Source organism: Phoxinus phoxinus, assembly GCF_949152265.1.
Source record: "Phoxinus phoxinus genome assembly, chromosome: 14".
NCBI classification, from domain to species: domain Eukaryota; kingdom Metazoa; phylum Chordata; class Actinopteri; order Cypriniformes; family Leuciscidae; genus Phoxinus; species Phoxinus phoxinus.
The window spans coordinates 10,514,992-10,539,210 of record NC_136889.1 but is presented as its reverse complement, the minus strand read 5'-3'; the positions used below and the strand labels follow the sequence as shown (position 1 = coordinate 10,539,210).

General features: G+C 36.7%; 3 protein-coding genes across 4 annotated transcripts in view; 2 read left to right on the top strand and 1 right to left on the bottom strand.

Moving 5' to 3' along the window:
- Positions 1-50: 50 nt before the first annotated feature.
- On the top strand, positions 51-3,714 carry LOC307010137 (uncharacterized protein). The gene is made up of 2 exons (XM_079634560.1): positions 51-324; positions 2,547-3,714. The coding sequence occupies exon 2, from the start codon at positions 2,886-2,888 to the stop codon at positions 3,483-3,485; it is 600 nt and encodes a 199-aa protein (XP_079490686.1). The 5' UTR covers positions 51-324; positions 2,547-2,885; the 3' UTR covers positions 3,486-3,714.
- LOC307010136 (lysophosphatidylserine lipase ABHD12) lies at positions 562-8,629 on the bottom strand. Of its 2 annotated transcripts, XM_079634558.1 has the most exons (14): positions 8,545-8,629; positions 7,421-7,573; positions 6,683-6,768; positions 6,485-6,578; positions 4,998-5,117; positions 4,377-4,407; positions 4,248-4,293; positions 4,003-4,132; positions 3,812-3,849; positions 2,114-2,202; positions 1,727-1,809; positions 1,502-1,580; positions 1,286-1,410; positions 574-1,039 (listed from the first exon to the last, which is right to left on the bottom strand). In XM_079634558.1, the coding sequence occupies exons 2-14, from the start codon at positions 7,504-7,506 to the stop codon at positions 1,012-1,014; spliced, it is 1,035 nt and encodes a 344-aa protein (XP_079490684.1). In that variant the 5' UTR covers positions 7,507-7,573; positions 8,545-8,629; the 3' UTR covers positions 574-1,011. The 2 variants fall into 2 exon arrangements, with proteins under 2 accessions (XP_079490685.1, XP_079490684.1); XM_079634559.1 differs by lacking the exon at positions 7,421-7,573 and having other exon boundaries at positions 562-1,039; positions 8,545-8,609.
- The window catches only part of srbd1 (S1 RNA binding domain 1), a 54,489-nt gene continuing 38,892 nt past the window's right edge, over positions 8,623-24,219 (top strand). Inside the window, exons 1-14 of the mRNA XM_079634557.1 lie at positions 8,623-8,742; positions 9,209-9,273; positions 9,518-9,806; positions 10,475-10,723; positions 10,913-11,079; positions 12,105-12,222; positions 12,332-12,470; positions 15,523-15,619; positions 15,800-15,962; positions 20,751-20,854; positions 21,805-21,912; positions 21,993-22,150; positions 23,548-23,638; positions 23,725-23,832. Of these exons, the coding sequence (XP_079490683.1) occupies positions 9,209-9,273; positions 9,518-9,806; positions 10,475-10,723; positions 10,913-11,079; positions 12,105-12,222; positions 12,332-12,470; positions 15,523-15,619; positions 15,800-15,962; positions 20,751-20,854; positions 21,805-21,912; positions 21,993-22,150; positions 23,548-23,638; positions 23,725-23,832 (1,856 nt within the window). The 5' untranslated portion in view covers positions 8,623-8,742. The remainder of the gene's footprint in view (positions 8,743-9,208; positions 9,274-9,517; positions 9,807-10,474; positions 10,724-10,912; positions 11,080-12,104; positions 12,223-12,331; positions 12,471-15,522; positions 15,620-15,799; positions 15,963-20,750; positions 20,855-21,804; positions 21,913-21,992; positions 22,151-23,547; positions 23,639-23,724; positions 23,833-24,219) is intronic.

The following is a 24,219-nucleotide window of genomic DNA, read 5'->3' as shown; positions in this document are numbered from 1 at the left end:
TCGACTCTACATTAATCACCAATAAGGGCACCAGCGTTCCTCAGATCATTAAATTGACTGGCAGGACAACACAGACCACTACATCATGGTCGAGCGGTCCTTGTCTTGCATTGACTTGTTGAGCTTCATGGAGCTCCAAGGAGGAAGTGTTGAAGAGAAGACAGCACGTCATATCATCACGCTAACGTTTGCTGCGAGCGTGGTGTCTTCCATCGGGTCATTAAATACAAGAACATGCTGGTAAACCAGTGCACCATCGAGGTCAAATTATTGACTTTGGGTGTGGTGCGCTCGTGAAGAAATCTGCCTTCAAAGTCTTCATTGGTATGTGTTGTGAACTGCTTTAAGCTTACAGAAATGCATCCCATATAGTCAAATTGCTGTGGAAATGTATTAAACCGCAGACAACATCGCTTTCCTCCAGTCACAAAAGTCAGTTCAAATTCAACAGCAAATTCAAATGCAAAGCTGGTGACAGTGTGGACACTAGATAGCCTGCTATTCAAAATTAATTGAATAATGAAAATGAATAATGAAATATATAAAAAATAAAACACTGCATAGTCTTCACATGATTCAAAAGTTATTCAATCAAAGAGCAGTAAGTGATTTTTTTTTATTTTTCTCTTGTTGTTTGACTAACATTTAGAAGATAGCAGTAGGTATGCTGGCTGCTGCCACTTTAAGAACTAATGCACGACATTGGCACACATTTGATTTCTTTACCCGTTATTTACCTTGTATGTCAATATTCGCTAAAATGGTTCATTCAGTCAAAATGGTTCATTGCGCTTTTTTAACACTGTCCCCTCGCTGTATTTTGTTATTCAAAACAAGACAGTAAATTCACCCTAATAGGGGTCCTTTTGTTAAATACTTCAGACATTACAATGTTTTTTATCAAAGAAGTGCATACTGTTTACAACAATTCTAAATGTACAGTTACAAAACCAGTTACAGCTTTAGTTGGCTTTGGCTCTTGGTGTAAATCCTTCTCCTCATGTGTCTGTCTCATGCCTTCAGCGACTGCAAAAACTCCCTGTAATAATAAACATAGGCATTCATTTTGCTGCCATTATCTAACATTTTTCTGTCATTAAGTGATCTATGTCCAACATTATATAAAGTAATGCATAGCTTACTCCTCATAAGTTACTCTTTATAGAAAGTATTTCTCCAGAGCTGTCTTCACTTGTAACATGTTTTAGTATCGTGCATCTCCTATGAAAATTCTTTGAAATCCTAAAATTTGTATAATATTCAGATGAATAAAACATCACATCACCTTATGATATTTGGCAAACCAGGGTCTTTATAGAGACCATTATGAAGATATCCAAGCGATCCATCAAATGGTACCAGCTTGACCCGTTCATCTGAGTTCTGGGCCTTTTTTGCGATTCTGTAAATCTAAACCAGAATAAATGTAATTTAAAGCAAAGATGTATTTCCAAATGATTTTTTATAAGGTAAATTAAGTTTCATACACGTAAACTCAAACCTCTTGAGCCGAGGCGAATGGCACTAAATGGTCGTCTTCAGCATGGAGAATCATAATGGGAGTTCTAATTTTCTGCAAACTATCAAAAAAAGAAAAAAGAAAAGAAAAGAAACATTTTACAACAAATTTTCATAATTAACATTACACTGACATACTATTCCAATCACATTTCTACTCATATTGTTAAATATATATTAATTACTTTAGTGAAACAATGTCACATACTTCTTATTAGTTGGAAAGACCACAATGTTATTTTTCAGTGGATTGAAAAGGAAGAACTGAATGTATGGGAACTTCCAATAAAACTAGAGAGAAAAAAGGAGAGAGGAACCAAACTGATTAATGACCCATATCATCTTGTGTGGTTTGTCCATGTAAAGTATGAATGAACTTCAAATTTCATCAGAATTAAATTGTTCAGATTTTAAGTATTTTACTTTGTAAGAAAATCCCAATTACAATGTTGTGAAAGGTAGGTTTTAAAAACATTTTTAAAAAAAGATCAATAAAATACCTGATAAAAATATCTAAAATGAAAACATCTGAAACTCATTTGTCAGGTCCAGTAGTTTTTTTCCATAAAGTTTTAAGATCCTGAACGTTACTTACCCAGGAAAAAGCGTGTTCAAAAAGTTGATTGGGTGCCACTTCCCCGGTTAGGAATGCACCCTCAAGTATTATTCCATCAAACTGTTTTCCTGTCAACAAATGTGCAGTTTTTTAATCAAGAAAAATTATATACAGAATTGTGAAAAATACACCATTCCCCTCTTGCAGTCAAGAAATACTTTAAAATATATAAAGTGTGTAAATTATGTTCCCCATGTCTTTCGACTTTTGCTTCCCGTTTCTGTGCCATTTTTCTAGTCCCTTGTTTTTCATGTTTATTAGTTCCCTGATTGCTGATTCCCTGATATAGGCCTTGTGTTTCCCTTGTTCCTTGTCAGTTTATGTTTGCTGTGGATGAATGTAGATGGATCGTATCTCTTCTCCTCATGTTCCCTAGTCTCAGAACTCTCTGTGTTCTCTCTTATGGTAACAGAAGCCATTCTTGAGGCCAACTTTCTGGGCTCCCCGTTACTGTTCCACCATGGGCTCCTGACTCTCGGTGGTCCAGCGGTTCCACCGTGGTCTTTAGCTCCGCCTGCTCCACCTCGGTAGCCTTCAACTCCTCCTTGGGCTTCAGTTCGCCTGCTCCGCCTTGATGCCCTTCACCTCCGCCTGCTCCGCCTTGATGGCCTTCAGTTCGCCTCCTCCGCCTTGATGCCCTTCATCTCCGCCTGCTCCGCCTTGATGGCCTTCAGTTCGCCTGATCCGCCTTGATGCCCTTCACCTCCACCTGCTCCGCCTTGATGGCCTTCAGTTCGCCTGCTCCGCCTTGATGGCCTTTACCTCCGCTTGCTCTGCTCTGGGGCCCGACACTTCCTGCTCTTCACTGGCTCCCCGCTCTTCCTGCTCCTCCCACTTCCTACTCCACCCTGGCTCCCCCCACTTCCTGCTCCTCCCTGGCTCCCCGCTCCACCCTGGTTCCCACCACTTGCTCCGCACTGGCTCACCCCACTTCCTGCTCCTCCCTAGCTTCCCACTCTTCCTGCTCCTCCCTGGCTTCCCACTCTTCCTGCTGCTCCCTGGCTCCCCGTTCTTCCTGCTTAGCCCTGGCTCCCCCCACTTCCTGCTTAGCCCTGGCTCCCCCCACTTCCTGCTCCTCCCTGGCTCCCCGCTCTTCCTGCTCCTCCCTGGCTCCCCGCTCTTCCTGCTCCTCCCTGGCTCCCCGCTCTTCCTGCTCCTCCCTGGTTCCCCTCACTTCCTGCTCCTCACTGGCTCCCCGCTCTTCCTGCTTAGCCCTGGCTCCCCCTACTTCCTGCTCCACCCTGGCTCCCTGAACTGCTGGCTTTGCTTTGACCCACCTCCACCTCATGGCCGTCCATCACATGTCTTGTTTAGACTTGTGTTACTTCCTGTTTTGGTGCCATGTTTGTAGTCTCTTGTAGGTTTTAATGTTGACTAGTTCCCTGATTGTTTCCTTTTGTATATACTGTAACCCTTGTGTTTCCCTGGTTCTTTGTCAGCCGATGGTTTGCTGTGGATAGACATATTGTGTCTCTACTACCTGTGTTCCCTGGTTTTCCTGTTATTGCCTTGTTCGTGTTTTTTCAATAAACCCCTTGCATTTAGATCAGCATTTCTGCCTCACATAAAGCTACATGAAGTTTACTATGTTATTCAATGACAAGTGAAAAGTAAAAAGCAAGACAATAACACTGAAGACAAATAAGAGCATAAAAATACAATCAGTCAAATTCTCACCTTCCTCCAGTAATTTCACTGCAGTGTTAGTTGTTACTCTATTGAAAAAGAAACATACAGCTGTTATACTGTATATGTAGAAAATACATATATTTTATTTAGTCATATTATATTTATTGTCTTTATTGTTTTTTAATACATTTGTAGAAACTTAGCAAAAGTCAATAAAAAAACAAACAGATTCTACACACCCACTACCAAGCGAGTGCCCCCACACACACACCAGGCTGTTTCCGCTGCGTGCCTTAACCCAGTTGTACAAGTATAAGGCATCAGTACTCAGACCGGACTCTGTAGGTTCCCCAGTGGAGTCCCCAAAACCTGATAGATTTTAATACATTTGAGTAAGCATTGCCATAGAAAAATCATATGAAGTTTGAAATGAGTTCCTTCCAATGATTGTGGGCTAAAGTGAAGTGACAACATTTTAACCCACCTCTGTAGTCCAACGCCAAGACATGATATCCAACAGCACTCAAGACCTGAATGGCCAAGACACTTCAGTCATTAACTCTATTCAAGTTCTTAGTCTTTCTACATAATGAAAAAAAGTGAGTTTGCTCACGTTTGCAATTCCAATACGATGGGGTGCAGATCTGTTTATTGAGGATACAATGGTCATGACAGAATCAAGACAAAAGCTAATTATTTACATATATTTTCAATATAATGCAAAATGTATCAATTTATTTTTTCATTTATTTAGAATTTTAAAGTATATCCTCACCAAATAAGAAAAATCACAAAGGAACTTAATGTTCCTTGGTATTAGCCAAAAATCCATGTGTGATAATTGTATTTAAGGTAAACAAGTTGATAATATGGTGGTAGCGTTTACACACTTATAAGTTTTCATGTTTGGTTTCATTGGACTTTGATCTTTCTTTTTTTTTCAAATAGTGAGGTTGCAAAAGGATTGAATGTAGACGTTAAGTGATATGCTGCAGTTGCCCATCCCAGTTTATTTTTTTACTAAGGTAAGGTGCAAAGCAGTCTAAAGTTCAATGCACAAGTTCAATGTATGTAAAAGATATGTAGGCCCACTGATCAATGTCGAGAAATTATGCAGACATTGCATAGTGTCTGCATGGTTAGCATATCAAAGGGAATCTTTAGTGAACAGAGATTAAAAGTCTTAGAATAAAAGGTGTTCTCTTGTGTTTTAAGTTGATTAAAGGGTTCTTGCCTGTTACCCCCATTGCCATGGAGGTAGATGAAAATTGGCGATCCATCCCCCAGAGCTTTCTCATACCACTCTAGATTCTGCCCCTGCGCCTCCTTCCATCTATGTTCAGGTACAGTATGCCTACAAATGAATTATGGATAATGCAAAAACAAAGAAAAAGAATATATTGACAACATCAATATTTGTTATTTTTGTTTTATAGTTTTTGAGTATATATGTGACATGTAGGTGCATGGGCGCCGTATAGGGGGGAAAAGTTAGGACGATTCCAAGGGCCCCTGACTGACAGGGGCCCCAACAAATACGTAAAAAGTAATTTAATTTTTTTTATTATATTATACACTATATAAACCATCATCATTGAGTATATTTCAAATAATAATAAAATTAATGATGTCTTTGATTGTACTTATTTTGGCAATAAAAGTTAAATATCCCCATTGACCAAAAAGTAAACATCCACCCCCCTTTATCTGCATGAAATGGTTTGGTCCTGCCTTAGCGCGCACACTCATCAGTAGCCGCGTTTCTATTACAGATTTGCTCTCTTTATTAGAAAATTATTTTCTCTCTTTCGTTGTTTTGAAAACCAGATTTTCTTTTACTATGCAACTTTGTGGTTTCTGATGTTTCTGGCAACTAAACACCGTCATCCGTGTTTCAATTACCCTTTAAATTGCGCAAATTGAAATGAGGTGGTTTTTCAGGCAATATTGAAAAATAAATATTTCGCAAAACTGCAATGGAAACGTTTTTTGCGCATTTACACTCACATGATGTAGATGGTGCGGTGTGTTTGGACAGAATACGAGACGAGTTGTTTATTAAATTCATAAGACAAAAGAATTACAGGAATAGTGGTGTATTTCAATTTATTTTTAGAGGCTTGCACACACACACACACACACACACACACACTGTTTTGTAGCACTATAATAACCATGATGTGGAAATTCCGTTTTACACGTCAACTTTATTTTGTTGTTGGCATATATGTGCAGTTAAGTAAAAAATCTGATGTTTTTATTCTTTTGAGATGATGATGTTCATTTATTTTTATTAAAAAGTTAATACATATTTAGGTTTTTAATTATTATTATCTTTTTAATCTGTCATTAATTTTACAATAAAAATACATTGAGACTGTAAAGGATTGCTTTAAGGACATTTTTATGGTGGCTTTTAATCTTGCATCAAATAATTAATTGCATACTGTATGCAGACTTGCATTTACAAATCACCAGCTACTAAACTTTTTACAGTTTTACAAACTTGTATTTGTGGCCTCTGATTGAAAAATGTGTTTGTGCTATATTTATTTAAAATAAATATCAATTGCTTTAGATGTTATGTAAAGCATCTGATGGGACAGGTACGTCCTAGAGATCTGGTGACAACAGCTGTGCAGGGGGGGCCCAATGTTATTTTTTTGTCACGGGGCCCAAAATTCCTGGCGGCACCCCTGTGTAGGTGTCTTTAAAACTAACCACATGCCCACTCTCACACCCTCCTCGGGTTTGAGATAGATATTTATAGTGTGATTGAGACCTATATCTGAAGGTTGGCTGAGGTCAACATAGTCTGGAGAAATAAACAAATGAATTTATAAGAAAAATCCATAAACTACAACGGTATATAGATGATGACAACACATCGATATTGGGGGGGAGGGGGTAATTGCATACCAGAGAAGAGATGCATTAGAATTGGTATTGTTGCAGAAAGCACGCACATCAACAGAAGCCCCATTTTAGTCCAAGTCCACTGAGATCTTAAGAAAAGAACATTCACAGAACCTGTCATTTTTGACCCAAAGTGTTTTATTTAAGATGTGGAGAAGACAAATTTATTCATGTTTTGCTTGTTGAATTTGAACTGTTTTGTGTTGCAATGGTATGATCAATTGCTCAAATAACCTTCTAAGTTTTAGCTTATTTTATTCCTGACAATGTCTATTGCCTATACACATCAAGTTTTTTTTTTTTTAAACTTTGCAGTTTTAAAGTAATTTTCATAGTGCACATTTTAAAGGTTCTTCTCTTTTACAACCAACTGCATTGCAGAATTTAATGATACTGTTAGACATTGCTGTTAGTTGTATCCAGTTGGTATGTATGCTGTACAAAAACAGGTCTATACTAAATTACTTTTGAAGAAGTCAGTCTCTTTTTCATGTTTGCCTTTTCATTGAGATTGTAGTGAAAATGAAACGTCAAATCACCAATTGCATTTTATTTTTCAATTTGACAGGGATGATGCATTGTCACAGTAAAAATTTTAATAATTTAATTTTAAATGTTGTCTCATATTTTGCATACAGTGTTCTTATAATGAAATTGTTAAGCTGGTTTTAGTTTGCATTTTTACCATTTATTTAAAATTGGCAGAAAATGCCTTCCATAATAACAACAAATATGGCTTGCCTTGCATGCTCGTTCAAATCCTTAGGTTTCGGCAATCTTCCTGCAGACTGAAATTTTCTTTCAGATTTATTGATTCTTCGCTTCATTTTGCAGAGCAGGTAACACTCTCAATGGTTACTTGACACAACTATGGCAATAATTGACAAACAAACCCTGCAACTCACAGAAGTGGAAGGGTGTAAAGAGCAAAGAGCATAGACTGGGCTTTTGTGCACACATTTTTACAGGGTTTTTTTTCACTCAAGACAAGCTTCGTCATTTGTGACTTATGACTATACACTGCTCTTTATATGCTTTATTTATTGGTTCAGTAATTAAAATAAAGTGTAACAGAAGAAGATTTAATTAAATCAAAGTCCAAAAACAAATAAGCATGTTTAGTGTGCATGTTTGTATAGCTTTACTTTGCAACTTAGGCTATACACATATCGAAACAGGGCTTTAAGTTGTGTGTTTTGTGGAGAATAACCCAGTTTAGGTTAGATTTATAGCACCATGGTAGCCTACATTATAATGTAATTTTAATGCTGAAATTCTCAATAAAAAGATTACAGTGTCATTATTCATATTTCATTTTTATTTATTTATTTTTGGCACAAAGCACTCCACTACTCATCAAACATATATCTTGCCTCTCTTCATACCAGCCAGCTGGCTAAAGTTCTGGCAAGGTTCTCTCAGTTATGAACAAACATTCTTCCAGTAACAATGTTCTCAAAACATTAGCACAAAAATTATATTTACATTCCGAAACATATTTCAGCTATATTTCTGAAACATTTTAGTTGAATAATACTCCGTTGACAAAATTAGCTAAACATTAGCGAACATTCATATATCAAAGATAAATCGTTTTTAAAACATTAAAATAATCTGGATGTTTTGTATGAACGTTCTAAGAACATTCAAATTAAATGGACAGTCACGTCACATTTAACGGACTTCAATGTTTGGAGTAAAAAAAACATTTTTTTTGTAGAAGTAACGTTAAAATCTAACTAGTAGGCTACCATTAATATACTGGCAAAGAAATAAGTTAGCCTGCATTCATTTACCAATACAAATTGAAATGGTGGATTTGTATATTTAATTAAATTGCTTATTTAGAAGTAGAGAATGCTTACCAGCTTCTAATTCTAATGAAATTTTTGATTTTTGATGCAAAAACTTTTTGATGAAAAAACGGATGAAGATGAACCTTTATTATATTAAGAGTTTGAGAGCCTTAACTACATCACTTCCTGCTGCTGACGTCGCTGAGGAAACAAAGCATCATTCAGTCGTGAAATGGGTGATAGTTTGATGTCTGTCAGAGAAACATTGTAAGTTTTAACAGTTCTGTAAGCGACTACTGTAGGTGAACATCTCTGGTTTAATATTTGGTCATTTGGAGAACCATTAGCAAAAATAAATTACACGTACGTGCTCACGCGCTAAATTCAAAATGACTTTCTCATTCTACAGACAGTTTCTGTTGGCTAACATTTAGCATTCACCACAACAACGTTAAACATGATTTGCGTTCCACTGAGTAACGTTACTTTGCACTTATTTGACATGACACCTGACGGGCAGGTTTTAATATTTATCACTTTGTCTGAAAGTCATTATATGAGAAACAGATTATTTTTATACTCACATATGAGCGTCCATTCTGTATATAACTATTGATTGGGTTGAAAACATATCCACCACGTCCAAGTTATTATTTTTATTTACCCATACACTCTTATTTGTTGCTGTCATTTAGTCGATCATTTAGTTTTATTTGTTGTTTCCCACACAAAGATGCTTCGAAGAACAAGAACAGCAAAGGTGTATAAAGAGCCAGAGACTGATGATTCTGATGACACGTGAGTTCTGCTTTGCTTTCACAAGAAGATCACAAGTATCTTCGAAGAAGATTAAGATGCAACACTGTGTGCAGTAAAACGATTTTAGGCTCTTTCTGACATCAGATTAACAGTGTTGAAAACATGCTCTTGAATTTTAGGTTGATGGAAAGAATGTTTTTTTTTAATGATGTAAAAATACAAGATCTTCTATTTCTTGTTCTCCCTGAATGCTGGATGACATAGAAATAATTTCTTGTTACAGAACAGGCAATCAGAAAGATGACAGTGAGGAGTTAGATGAATGGTTGCCAAATTTAAATGAAGGCAAAGCTAAAGAAAGATGCCAGAGGGGGACAGATGAAACCGCTGAAAAGAAAAAAGTGACCAAGAGGGTGGCCAAACCTAAAGAGCCAAAACCTAAAGCGGAGAGGAAGCCAAGAGCTGCACGGGTTCCTAGAGTGAAGAAGGAGAAGACTAGTACAGAGAATCAAACTGAGGATGCAGTTCTACCAAAGCCTGAATCACACCAGCATGTGGCAATCAAAGAAGAGGCAAGTTTTTAGTATTTGACTCGGCAGCAGTAACTGTCTTGTAATAAGTGTACTGTAAGTTGCTCTACATAACAGCATCTGCTTTTCTAAATGACTAATTCCTATATGTTATCTATCTACCCTGACTCACGTCAGCAGTTCTAATATAATTTAACCTACAAAAAACATCATGTATTCAAATCACTTACTTCATTGGAATGTCTGGTGATTCTAAAATCTAAGTATATTCTATGTTCTATAATTTTATATTGTGGTTAATTAGGCTAATTTTGACTTTTTCTGTACACACTACAATTCAAAAGTTTGGGTTGAATGAAATACTTCTATTCAGTAAGGAGGCATTACATTTATCAATAGGGACAGTAAAGTATCATTTAAATTGAAAAAAAAAAAAAATTAATATTAATGTATCCAGTGTTTTTAACATTGATTACAGGAATTAATTACACTTTATATTAATATAGAAAAAAGTAATTTTAAATTGCATTAATATTTTACAATATTATAGTTTTACTGTTTTGTTAATCAAAATAAATGCCTTCTCGGTGAGCATAAGACTGATGTACGGTAGTATAGCTTGACAATGGCATTAGTTAGGCACTTTTCAAATTAGCGGTTCTAATATAATGTACTCAAATGACTTGCTTCATTCTGTTGCCTTATTTTAGAGGTTGTCCATAAACTTGAGCAGGGAGTATAATAATGCAGCGGCCCCAAGAGATATGCCTGATGAGGGTCCATCTTCCAGTCAACATTTCCCCAAGATGAAAAAAGAGGAACCAGATGACAGCTTCACCTTTGATGAACCTGCTCAGAAGAAGCAGAAGACCACAAACGTGCCCCAGGGAAGACCTATAAAACTCAAACCGGGCAATTCCTGTGTGGAAGACTTACAGATGAATTGGGATCCCATTCGGGTGAGTTATTACTTTATTGAAACATGAAATAGTGATTGACTCAGTGTTGTTTTTGAAATTGTTGTATAAAGGTTGTGAAGGTATTATTATCATTTGCTATTTTGTGAATCCAGTCTTTTTTTGTTCTCACATAGTACAATAATAGTTACTCAAATATTTTATGACCATTTTTTTTTTCATCCCATGTAGGTTCTTGCTAACAAGACTGGTGTGGAGCAGTGGGTGTGTGTGAACATTTCACAGCTCTTCCAGGAGGAGAACACTATTCCCTTCATGGTGCGCTATAGAAAGGAGCTGATTAACCATATGGATGCAGATGCTGTTCGAGATGTGCAGCTGGCTCTAGAAGAGTTACGGTAAGACACTGGAAGGACAAGTAAAAAAAAAAAAAAAAGAGATACCAGAAAGGATTTTTTTCTTTCTTTTTCAGACTTATCTGTATAGTTTAATAAACTCTTCTATTTTCATTTTCAAGTGTTTTGATTTGTGGTTGCTGGATAACGCTTTTTATTTAATCATTTTGCAGAAACTGGACGGATGTTTGTTTTATTTGTTTGTTCTGACTGGTTTCTTGCAAATCATTTGGTTAAAGGAAAATGCTTTTAGTAGATGGATGTCTCCAGTCCAGTGACACAAGAAGCTGATATTTGAATATGGCTATTACTTGGCTTGAGTTACCTTGATTAAGTTGCTGAAATCAAGTGTGACCTGTAGATGGCAGCAGAGATTAAGATGCGTAATGGGAAAAAATTGTTCTCCATGGTATAGTCTGGTGATTCTATAGAATTTCAGCCAGGCCAGGATTAAATGACAAAGTAAACTAATTTGAACACTTGGTTTATTTGACTAAATTTGACATTTTCTGTTCATAAACTGATGTTCAAATGTTTGGGGTCAGTGAGACTTTTTTGAAAATAAAAAATAAAATAAAGAAATGTTTTCAGCAAGGATGCATTAAATTGGTCACACAGTAAAGACATGTACAATAGTACAAAATATTTATATTTCAAATAAATGCTTTTCTTTTAAACTCTCTTTTCATAAAACATATTAAATACATAAAAAGATAAATTGTAATTATAAAAAATGATTAAAGAATGTAGTACGGTGTCCTGCCGTTACAGGAACTATTTACACTTAAAAGAAAACCGCAATTTTAAATTGCATTATTACTTGATTTGTTTTGATTTGATTATTGTATTGTTGACCAAAAAAAAGGTAGCCTTAGCATAAGACAAAATGTTTCAAAAACATTAAAAAAATCTTATGACTTTTGAACAGTAGTATAACTTGACAATGTCAATTAGTTAGCCACTTTCCCTAATGAGACAGCAAAGTGAAAAGCAAACAGGATCAATTTCATTGTATGCTTATGTCTTAGGTCAGTGGCCAAGAAGAGCAGATCTGTGGCTCAAACACTAAAGAAGGAAGGGGTTCTTACTTCAGACCTAGAAATGGTTCTAAAGAACTGCACAACAGCTGATGAAATAGACCATGTGGTGAGACAGAACAAGCTTCTCAGCTTATTAACTCTAAAACTTTGATCATTTGGTGTGCTTTTGACTGTGAGGGATGTAATAATAGCATTTACTTTTGTGTTGTCTTTAGTATGGCCCCTATAAAAAAGGCAGTAAGCTGTCCAAGGCCAGACGAGCTAAGGAGCTAGGACTGGAACCTGTTGCCCTGGCTCTGCTTCAGGCACCTCAGACACTGGATCTGCTCTCCTCAATCCAGCCCAACACTAAGGGTATCATTCTTCTGTATACTACTTGCAGCAAGCAGCATGTTATATTGGTGATTGTATGCCAGAGGCCTGTAGCATAAAGCTAGTCGAACAAACTTTGAGTAGGTTTACAAAACCATACAAATCCAGCTGGGTTTAGATCAGGTATTGCTCTGTATAAACATTCTCTGTCAACTCAGGGTTTGATCTAGCCTGGCTCCGCTCTCCTACGTACTTCCGCTCAATTTTCATTTTCCTTCAGAACTACGTCTGGGATTGTGGTATGTTCTTGGGTTTTCTCCAGTCAATTTTTTACCGGTCCAATCAGCGAACAGAGGGAGTGGCTGAGAACGATGACGTCGAGGTTGTGCCCTAGTTTGAGTCGTCATACGTCACGACCAAACGTTAGCGATTGGTTATGGCAGATCCAGAGTGACTCAGGGCAGATCCAATAGTTTTAAACTTCAACAGAGTACACGCCTTCGAGGAAGTTAACGCTTGTCAATGGAGAGAGGCCAGACTCTCTGTACAAATGAAGTGTAGTAGAGTCTGGTAGAACCAGGCTAGGTTTGATCCAGAGTTTGTGATTAAATCTGAAGTGTATGCCATGCACCTAATAGTGTGACGAGCAGCGAACTGCCAATCACATGGAACATGGAGAGCATCAGTTTGATTTACTTCTTGCGAGAGAAATGGTTATTCGGTAACTGTTATTAAAGGGGTCATGACATGAGAAACCAAATTTGCCTTGATCTTTTGGTATATAAGAGGTCTTTGTACCATTAAAACGTCCTGCAAGTTTCATAGCTTAAGACGTCCTCCCCATTATAAACGAATCATTTATTTAATCAAGCTCTAAATACAGCTCGTTCTGGATCCATGGTAAGAAGTGACGTCACGGTACGAAGTGACGTACCAGCGTTTGCATATGACCGCCTCCAGCGCAAGACAGCTACGCTTTAAGCGCAAGACAACTACGCTCATTTCGTATCGTTGTCGCGCCCGCGCGCCGCGCGCCTCACAAGTGTTCAGTCGACGGAGAGCGAGTGGGTCTGTGTGTACAGGGAGATTACGACGCCGCAGATGTGCTGTTCCTGGCTGTGGACAAACTACATCTTTGAATACGCTGCGAAAGATCCAGTCGGCAGGGAAAAATGGATGCACTTTATTTTTTGCGGACGTCTCAGTCACGGCAGTGTTAGTTTAAGCGTTTGTTCTATACATTTGAAGGATGACTGTTTTGAGACTGTTTTGAGCTTTGCCAGAAAACTGTTGCTCAAAGATAAGTCCGTGCCGTCTATTCTGGGCTCAACAACGACGACGCAAACTGTAAGTAATGTATTTAAAACTTTAAACTACTTTTTAAATACGCTGAAAGATCCAGTCGTCAGGGAAAAATGGATGCACTTTATTTTTTGCGGACGTCCCAGTCACGGCAGTGTTCTATACATTTGAAGGATGACTGTTTTGAGGAAAAAATCCCAATATGATGATTGGCTTTGCCAGAAAACGGTTGCTCAAAGATAAGTCCGTGCCGACTATGGGCTCAATGACGACGACGCAAACTTACTTTTTACCATGGCTAATATAAACACATTTGTATAAGAGAATCTTGAAAATATGTCGCCTTTCTAGTAGGCCTAACGTTACATGTGATAGAAAATTAAAAATGTTGCCTTTATCAATGCTGCATCTTCAAAGATGGCCTGTGCATGCATTTTTGTCCGTGGTACACCCTATCATTTCATTGGAATTAGTTAAATAATGTTAAACTGTTAGCAAATGAAGCTATAAGATAATTATGCAACAATAATCCGTTTTCAAGTGTCTCGGGTTAATTTTTTTTTATTAATTCAAAATAGTTTCACTTTCCATGTGGACACGGGCTGATCCAGTCTTCGTTGTTGTGGTGATGCTTCATTTTCCTCTGATTCCGGCTCAAACATATAAGGTTTTATCATTGCAAGAGCCATCGCTTCGCATGCATCACCCGCTATTAAACAGTTACGCCGAATCCGCAAATGTTCTGGCTGGGGGCGTTAATAATTGATGCATGGGCACTGACGTTAGCCAATCATAACAGTGGGCGTTAACACTGAACTCTTAAAGGGGAAACACCCCCAAAACAGACTGTTTGAATCAGAGGATGAGAAACAGGGTGGGAAAAGGTCATAAATCACTACATTTTAAAAGTTTTTTGTAAAAAAAACTATAGTAATACTATAATTGCACCTAAGGGAACATAATAATAAAATAAAAAAAACCATGTCATGACACCCTTTAAAGCTTATATTGAAGCTTGTATTTATATATTATAGGCTATATTTATATCAATTTAAATATTTGTATATTAATTGTCAATGAATGTAATCATTAAATGAATATATTATTTGAATTATTCATAATAATTTCTTTAATATAATAATAAGCAAAATAAACGTTTTCACTATATAACTGCTTTAGTTTGTAGCGAGAGATATAGGGGGAGTAGCTTTATTGCATCCAATATATGTCCGTTTGCTCACAGCTGATTGGTCCAGTTTTGGTTTGCAATCTCAAACCCAGAATAAAACCTGCTCTGGAGAAACCTGTTTCCCAAAGCCAAGTATGGTCACATGTTCCATTGTTACATGCGACCATAGTTTGCTAACAATGCTTTTGGGTACAGTACATTAATTTAACATTAATCGTTTTTGAAACTGATAACATTGCCTCCTTAATTTCTGTATCAAATAAAAAGAGTGATAAAAGACATTGGGTCAGTAGAGGGCAGCAAAGGACTTCAGTTTTTGTGTGTGTTTTCTGCACATGCTTTTGGCCAGTTGACATTGACATATCACGGGAGTGACATCAGCAGCATTGTGACATTTTTCCATATGAATTTCCAAGTTTTACATATATTACCATAACTATGTGGAATATTTGTGCTGTATAAATTAGCAGGATTCTGAACTCCACAAAAGTCTGTTATTCCACACTTTCCACCAAAGAAATTCAGTTCTCATAAGTTAATGCAGGGTCACTGAGAACTGTGAATGTTATGTGAGATTTCAGCTATTTCTCTTCCTGTGTGTAGGGTTGTCGACCCTGGATGAGGTGGCCACAGGTGTGCAGGAGATCCTGGCAGATATGATTGCAAAGGACAAAGAGACTCTCTCCTATGTCCAGTCACTGTGAGACATTTAACAAACCCAATATTTTCTCCCTAATCTCCAGTCCCTCTTAATTATCATCTTTCTATTACCTATTAATCTATCCGTTTGTCTTGCTTTTTTATGCATCTCCCTTACGTTTTCGAACCTGTCAGTCCCAATTATGAGTGTATGTTTGACTGCATATATGTATGGTCTCAGGTGTGACAGGAGTGCAGTGACCATTCACTCATCAGTGTCTAAAACAGCCCTGAAAGAACAGCAGCCACAGCAGGGAAATCAGAAGAGCAAACCAAAGGACATTGCCAAGTTCAGCCTGTATACTGACTTCACCTGCGACGTCCAGCGTATCCAGCATCATCAGGTATAGTCACCTCTTATCTTGTGGCATACCAGATTCCCTGTGCAGATAGGAAACTTTTAGATCTATAAATATTTTATTTGTATCTTCCTTTCATGCAGAGATTTAAATATCATGCAGTGATATTGCTTTCTTGGCAAATTACACAAATGCCTGTTCCACAGTGATATGCTAAAACTGCTATTTCATTATCTGCATGATTAACATTATGATATATTTTCTCAATAATAAAACATTTCAGATATGGTAACATATCTTGCCATGTAGTCAAAAGTGTGTTTTTTGGTCCTCTTTTAGTTAACTTTTTTCAATATTAATAGTGGAGATAAGATGATGCAAATGATAGGCATAGGAAGAAGATTTAATTTGTCATCTGGTTGTTCAGTCACATTTAACAGTTTCCGGGTCCAAATAATCCTTCAGATCCCAAAAGCAAACAAAAAACGATGTTAATGTCAGTGTTATTTTGGTATCATTAGAATTATTTAAATTAATATTTTTCATAGTATACTATTAGTAGTATTATACATATTATTAAATATTTTTTTCCTGCACGTGTGTGTGTATATATTTTTAGATTTTACCTATTTCAATTAGCGAAAATAATTTGTTGTGAAGGCCTGCTCTGAAATACGTAGAGAACTTATTTCCCATGTAGCCATGAAATAATAATGGCTTTTTAATGAAAAAGTGTGCCATGGTCTTCTAGCGTTTTGTTGTTGAAATGACCATAGAGTACCTTCACTTAACATTCCATCTATGAAGCACCATTGGACATTGTTTAATGATTTTTAATAGTTTTAATTTTAGTTTTATTTAACAATAACAACACTGACTAAAATACACTTGCGTAGTTCTGTGGTACCACCAAACAAATTATAACATTTATCTCCATACTGAAATCTTAGTTGGCCAGACAATGATTCATCTTTTCTGAATCATTAAAATATTGGTGCCCGGGACTTAAAATGCCAGGGCTATTTATTAACCCTACCAGTCAAAAGTTTGGACAACCACATTTACCTCCGGTTTCACAGACTACGTTTAAGGCTAGTGATGCATGTTTGAGCTGGTTTAACTGAGAGCAACTTGCACTGACATATCTTAAAATATATCAGTACCATTGTTTTGTCTCAAGATGCACACCAGTAATGTTTTTTTTCTAAGGCACGTTTTAAAGGTTCCAAAATGTCCTAATTTAACTAAGTTCTTGTCCTGGCTTATCCTGTCTGTGGAACCAGGCCTTAAAATTGTTTCTCGTGAATTAAAAAAAATCTTTTAAACCTTCCTTCTCCTCTAAATGCTTCTGCTAGTTTTGTAGACCAATATAAATTGTGCCTGCATCTGAATTTCTTTGAAAAACTAAATTTGAATTCCACTGTAAATGAATGAGTTGGTGGATAGTAAAGAGCTAACAAGTGTCCTGCATGCACTTCACTACTATGTAAAAAGCATCCCAGGATCCGCTCATGAAGTCTCTGCAAAGGGTGGACACTTTGAAATGTACTGTTCTTTTTAAACATTTTAGTCACTACATAATTCCCGTACTTGTGTTATTTAATGACTTATCTATTATTCTAAAATAGTACGAAAGTCACAATAAACGATGTATAGGTGTGTCCAAACCTTTGACTGCTAGTGTATGTGCACACACTCGGACGCTATCCTCCAGTCCACACACACTGACAGTGTTGTTCCATATACACAAGTCCTCGTGCCACTCTTCAAAGCTCTTCTGTCAGCGCTGTTTAACTGTTTATGTTTGTGTCAATGGCGTCCCCTTCCCCCACTTTCACTTCATGGCTACCCGCTTATTCAGAGTTGGTTGTGGGCCACATGTCACAGTGACTCAGTCATCCTTTTCTCCCTCTATTCGTCTCTCTCACCCTGTTCCCTGTCCCCCAGTCATTCCCTATCTCCCCCTCTTAACATATGTGACACGTCCCCATCCACGTGCCTGTGGATTAAAGGCTAGGATTGACAGACACTGCTTCATGATGACAGCCGCTCATGGGCTCTGTGAGGAAGGAGGGGGATCGGGCGTGAGGGTGAGAGGGAGAGAGACAAAGAGCGAAAGAGAGGCCGCATGAGTGAGTGAATGAGTGCCGGCGAGATCTCCCGTGAAGCATACAGTTTACCCGTTGTTAATCTGCTGACGTGGTTTGTCAGTGAGTGTTAATTTGAGTTTGCCGTGATCTGTGAGCTGTCGCACTCCGGCTAAAATGAACCTTTTCGTGGTTTTGCTGAGGAACAGTGTGGAATGTATTTTGACAGGAGGCATGTGTATACACACATACTTGCTTGTTTAATTTAACACATCAGTTGTGAGAGTGTATTAAGGACAAATGTGTGTGTGGGGGTTCCACTTGTTCGTAACGAAAGGTTGAACCAGTTGGTGAAAGGTTTTGTTGGTCTTATTGACACCATTATTAATAGAGGGTACATTGGTGCTTTGTGTAAATTAGGCAGAATTTATGCATTTTTATTCATATCAATCATCAGACAAATAATTTTACATATTGAAAGACGAAAAAACATGAAATGATGGTGACAGAAGCATTCAGAATAGATAACTTCAAATTAAGTTTAAATACATTTTATTTTAACTTAAATATATATATATATATATATATATACACATGCATACAGTATATATGGTAACACTTTACAATAAGGTTAATTTGTTAACTACATTAGTTAACATGGACTAAGAATGAACAATACTTGTTCAGCATTTATTAATCTTAGTTAATGTTTATTTCATTACATATTGTGTTTGTTAACATTAGTTAATACACTGTGAACTAACATGAACAAACAAAGTTGTAAAACAAAGTTGTATTTTAGATTAGTTAACACATTGTTAACAAATGAGACATTACTGTATAACTGTAGTGGCATTCTTTACCTTCTGAAAATGTAAAATATTGTTTCATCCAAGAAGTCTAGCCTACTTTTTTCAGAGGCTTGTTAGTCCAACTCAACGGAAGGTCCCGTTTTTGTGATTGTACTTTGATTCTGTGATTTCTTAAAATATTTTTTTGTAAAAACAAAAACAAATTTGCTGAAAGTTTTTATGAACTGTAATTAAAATGAGTGTTGTTATTTTCCCAATTATTTTTTGGAATCATGCTATAAACATGCATTTCTATAGTTAAAAAAGAACCAAACATTTGTTTTGTTTTTTACAAAGACAAATACAAATTGAATTTCTTCTTCCAGCACATTCACTAAAAATGTGCAGTCAAAAATCTATAAATCACCAGTTAGTAACAAATAAAAAGTAAGACCACCTTTTATTTGTTACTAACTGGAAATTTGTATATATTTTTTGAAACGCCTTTTTTTTTTGAGCGTATGATAGATTGACTACAATAATCAGGTGATTTTATAAAACAAAGCAGCTCTCGCTAAAACAAGAGATCATTTTTATTTTGTATGGAGAATGATCATTGTTGTATTTTAAACCCCATGTTGTGTATGTTTGTTTTTCTGTACATGCAAAGATAGGAAGTGAAAAGTTCATCCTTTCTTTCTGTTTTTGTAGAGGCCATCCTCTATTGCTCTCTTCCATAGCAATGTAGTTGCCTTTATTTGGAGAAAAAATATTGAATCGGAATAGCTCAGTCTTTAAAATAATATTCATTTCTGTCGCTTACATTCCTCATATTTTTCCAATTATGATTTCATTGTTATTGAGGAACATGATATGTTGAATATTTAGACTAAACTTTTCCCCCTTCTCTGTTTTGAAAATGTCACGTCTTGGACTGGTATGGAGAGCTGGAGAAATATGACACTAAATTAAATCTGTGAAAAATGGGTTTTTAAAAAGGCTGTTTTTTTTTGTTTTTTTTTCAGTGACAAGTGTTAGTTACACTTAAACCTTATTTTTGCACAAATTCTCTTTTTTCCAATTTATCAGCATTGTTTGTATGTAACAAGCTTTAATACTGGCTGAGTGATATGACAAACAAGAGTGTATTTTAATGGATATCTGTGCAGTCTGTTTTTGAGAGCTGTTTTTTTGTAGAAATATATTGTCCATGAATATAAAAAGCTATGCTTGCTTTTATTTTTAGGGTATGTTTATGTTGTTGCTCAGTGTAGTCCTGTGATTTTACACATGATTCATGATTTAATATATACATTACTATTAATATGATATTATTATTAATAAATATTCAATAACTACACAGGGCGTAGTTGGAAATGACACAGGGTATGGAGAAAAGTTTGATATTTGTTTTGACATTTCCCTCATCACATGCAAAACTTCAAATGCGATAAACATCGCATGAGAAAACCCAAGTAAACAGCTGCCTTAGGGTGTTGAAATGCCAAAATATGGAAATATAATTTTCATCATATTTCTGGCTGCATTAATTCACGTCTTGATCGGGCCATTAGCTGTTGAGCTGTGCAGAGGGGGCGGATGCCTGCTCTGTGGTGGGGTGTGTGTTTGTGTAGGGGGTTGGTGGCATTTGTCAGCTCGGTTCTTCCGCTTGGAGTCCAGATTGATGGGTCATCTTTTCCCTCTTGTTTCCTTTCAAAAGGTTTTCCTCAGAAAAGGTCAGATACTTAAAACTATTTGCTTCACAGCATGTCACTTCCCTTTAGACGATCAGTAAGGGAAAAGTGAGAGAGGCACGGAGCTTTTCGGTGCGACACGAGTGCGTCTTAGTGCGCTCTGACTTGTTTTAGGAGAGGACGGGAGGGGGTGGTACCGACGGTGCACTACCGTGCCTCGCCTTGTGTCGGCTGTCTCTACAGGTTACTCTCTTGTTTCAGACGTTAGCCATTAACCGTGGGGAGAATCTGAAGATTCTGACAGTGAAGGTCAACATCCCCGACTGGGTGAAGAATGACTTCTGTAGGTGGTGCGTCAACGTCAGGTCAGCACACACCCACAGTATTCATACATGCACCACGCCTCATCTTCTTACACTCCCTCGTGGTCTGGGCAATGGGTTGGGAAGTGACTTTCACGCTGCCAGGTGTTAAAGATGATCCGGTTTTATACATCAGGTTTTGATACTGATGTAGATCGTTCCACTATGCCTCAGACCTCATTTCTTAAAAAAATTATGTTTTTGATAATGTAAAAAAAAAAGATTGGTTTAAATTTATTTGGTGAATATTAACTAACTTATCTCCATATAAAAAGGAAGTATTATATTGTAAGCTCAACCTAATATTACCTAAATGTAAAAGCTCTATGGGTTTGGAAGTTACATTAAATATAATTAACATTAGCATACTACATGAACAAATGGTAACACTTTATTTCGATGGTCCATTTGATTTTTTTTAGTTTCTATAAGTAACTTTGCAACTACATATCAACTTATTCTACTTACTCAAACCTGACAGTCTGCTAATACTCTAATGAGAGTAAGTTGATATATAGTTTAAGGTTACTTAGTTAGAATAACCGAAAAAAATAAATAATATTTGTATTTTAATTGTAATGTTAAAAAAAAATCACATTTTTTAAAGTAATTACTTTAATTCGAGGGGTTTATTTTTTATTGAATTTGTATTTAATTTATTTTAAGAAGTTAGTAATTAAAAAAAAAAATTCATTGAAAAGTCATTGTACATAAATAGATTTTTTTTATTAAAAGAATATTTCGGCTGCAATGAAAAACACCTTGTTCTCAAAAAGTCTCCTTGATAAATTACAAATGTAAACTTAGAAATGATTACTTCTAAGTACACAATCATTTTGAATCAGATTTTGAATATAAATCAGATTTTGAATATACTGATAAGTGTTTTTTTGGGTAGGCTATATGAGTGTGTAAACTGTCTATCAGGATTTTATCTGCCTTTTGACTTACAGATGGAGGCCACAGGGATTTGCGCAGCCAGAACTGATGACGATTTTGAAGAATGCTGGTGAAGATTCCTACAGAAGATTCATTCTGCCCTTTCTCAGTCGAGGCTACAGGTTTGTTCTCACCAGATAGTAAAGCTTCTTTTTTTAAATACTGAAGACCGATGCATTGCCTCTTTTTCTTCTTGTCCAAGGTCTAAGTTGACTGCTAGTGCAGAAAAAGAGTCCATTGCCATGTTTGTTCGTAATCTGCGTCAACGTCTTCTGATGTGTCCTGTGCGTGGGAAAGTCGTCATGGGAGTGGACCCAGGGTTTCACCACGGCTGCAAACTGGCAATCCTGTCCCCTACCAGTAAGACACCTGAGTAAATGTGGAATGAACTTGGAATAAATTATATATATGCGGGCGTACACACCTACTTGTATATGTGGTTTACAGGGAGTATCCATAGGCGTAATTGTTTTTATACTGTACAATCTGTATATTCATTTATATGAAACATTTATATGAAATGTTTCTTGACTAGCAAAGAAACATATTAGAGTGAGTACTGGATTAATGGCTGCTGAAAATTCAGCTTGGCCATCACAGGAATAAATTATATATAAAAATGTATCCAAATAGAAAATAATTATTTTAAACCAATCATATTTTGCTATTTTGAAAAATGTCACTCTCCTTGGTGCACTTTCCTCCGTGTTTCTCAAGTCCAAACATTTAAACCAGCAATAAACCATCTTTATTATTATATTATGTTAATCAGTGTTTTTCAAATATGTTTTGGTCAAATAAATGCAAAAATCCTTGGTGACCATAGAAGAATTATTCCAAACTTTGTTTCTGTGCGTGTATATATATAAAGAAAGAGTAAAACTAGAAAAATAATAGAAAAAAAGATAACTTTAATAAACAATAATACAATATTTCAGAACAATTGACAACGATATCATATCATGCATGTCTTTTTGTCAATTGGTTCTAAAGGTGTTGGGAGAAAAGATAGAAAAATGCTTTTACTGTAATATTGTAATCGTTATGATTTAATTTATAGTTGTTTATTAAATTTATATTTTCTACTATTTTTCTTGTTTTTATATTGGCTGTCAAGTAACAATCAAATAATAATCTAGTAATAGTGGATGGTAAATTTGAGCTGATGTTTTGAAATCTTTGTAATCAACCAAATATAGACTAGTATTGAATAGACCATATAGTCATAATGAACTTTTGCCAGTTAATTGTAATTACTTCTAGTTTAGTGCAGCATAATTTTAAAGTTGATGGAGCGTGTCTGATTGGCAGGTGTGATGAGAATGCCCATTGTGTCCTCTCGGTGCGTGGAGCTGCACGCTGTGTCCTGTGTGCCCCGCGTCCAGGCGACTGATCGGCCTGGCGGGTGTGTGTCAGGTGGCATTGCCATATTTGCCCTCTGCCCTGCAGCAGCACCACACGCAAACCCAGCTTGACTGTGACATGTCTGTGGGTGTGTAGTCACATGACCTGCCCGGCTCTTGAGGTGTCTATTGCGATTAGACTGCCTCTCTCAGGCTGACAGAAAACGGTAGCCGTATTGTCTTGAGAGGAGAGGGGAACAAGGTGGAGGCAAAAAATTGGAGAGGAAATGAATGGGTGTCTGGTGTACCTACATGATGATGATGATGATGATGTATTAAGTTGATTTCCACATAAAATCTAGTCACATACGTCCTCTACTGTCCTGACATATCTACTCTTTATTCTTTCCTCAGGTCAGATCCTGCACACAGATGTGGTGTACCTCCATGGCTCTGCTAAACACAAAGAGGCAGAAAAACTGCGCCATCTTATGTTCAAACACAGGTATTGCAATCTTAATGATAACATTGAGTAATTTGTAGGCACCTTCAATATCTATGAATAACTTGATATTTTTTGTTCTCCCACAGCTGTCCAACCATTGTCATAGGAAATGGCAAAGCATGCAGGGAGACTGAAGCCTTCTTTACAGACCTAATTAAACGGCGCTTTTTCAACCCCATGGATGTTTCCTACTGGTATGACATTTCTCTTTTTTTTAGAAACAGAGCAGACCAGTGAGCAATACAGCAGATGTTGTTCTTCTGAGAGGAGCTCAGCATTTGTTTGAGGTCACATCAGGCTCCTGTACAGTCTTAGTGCAATTGCAGATTTAAATTAGAAACATTTTCATCAATAAACTATACTAAGAGTGAAAATAGCTACTTTTAAGCAAGGTACGCAGAAAAGGAGCAAAGGAAATGGTGCCGGTCTGGAATGTGTTACTCTTGCGGGTTTTAAATGGTATCTGGACCTTGTTTGACTGTCTCTAATTAAAAACAAATATTTCTCACCGCCCTTCAAACCAAACCAGTCCGCCGTGTTTTCCTCCAACCCAAATAAAGGCTGGATCTGGGATTGTCTCT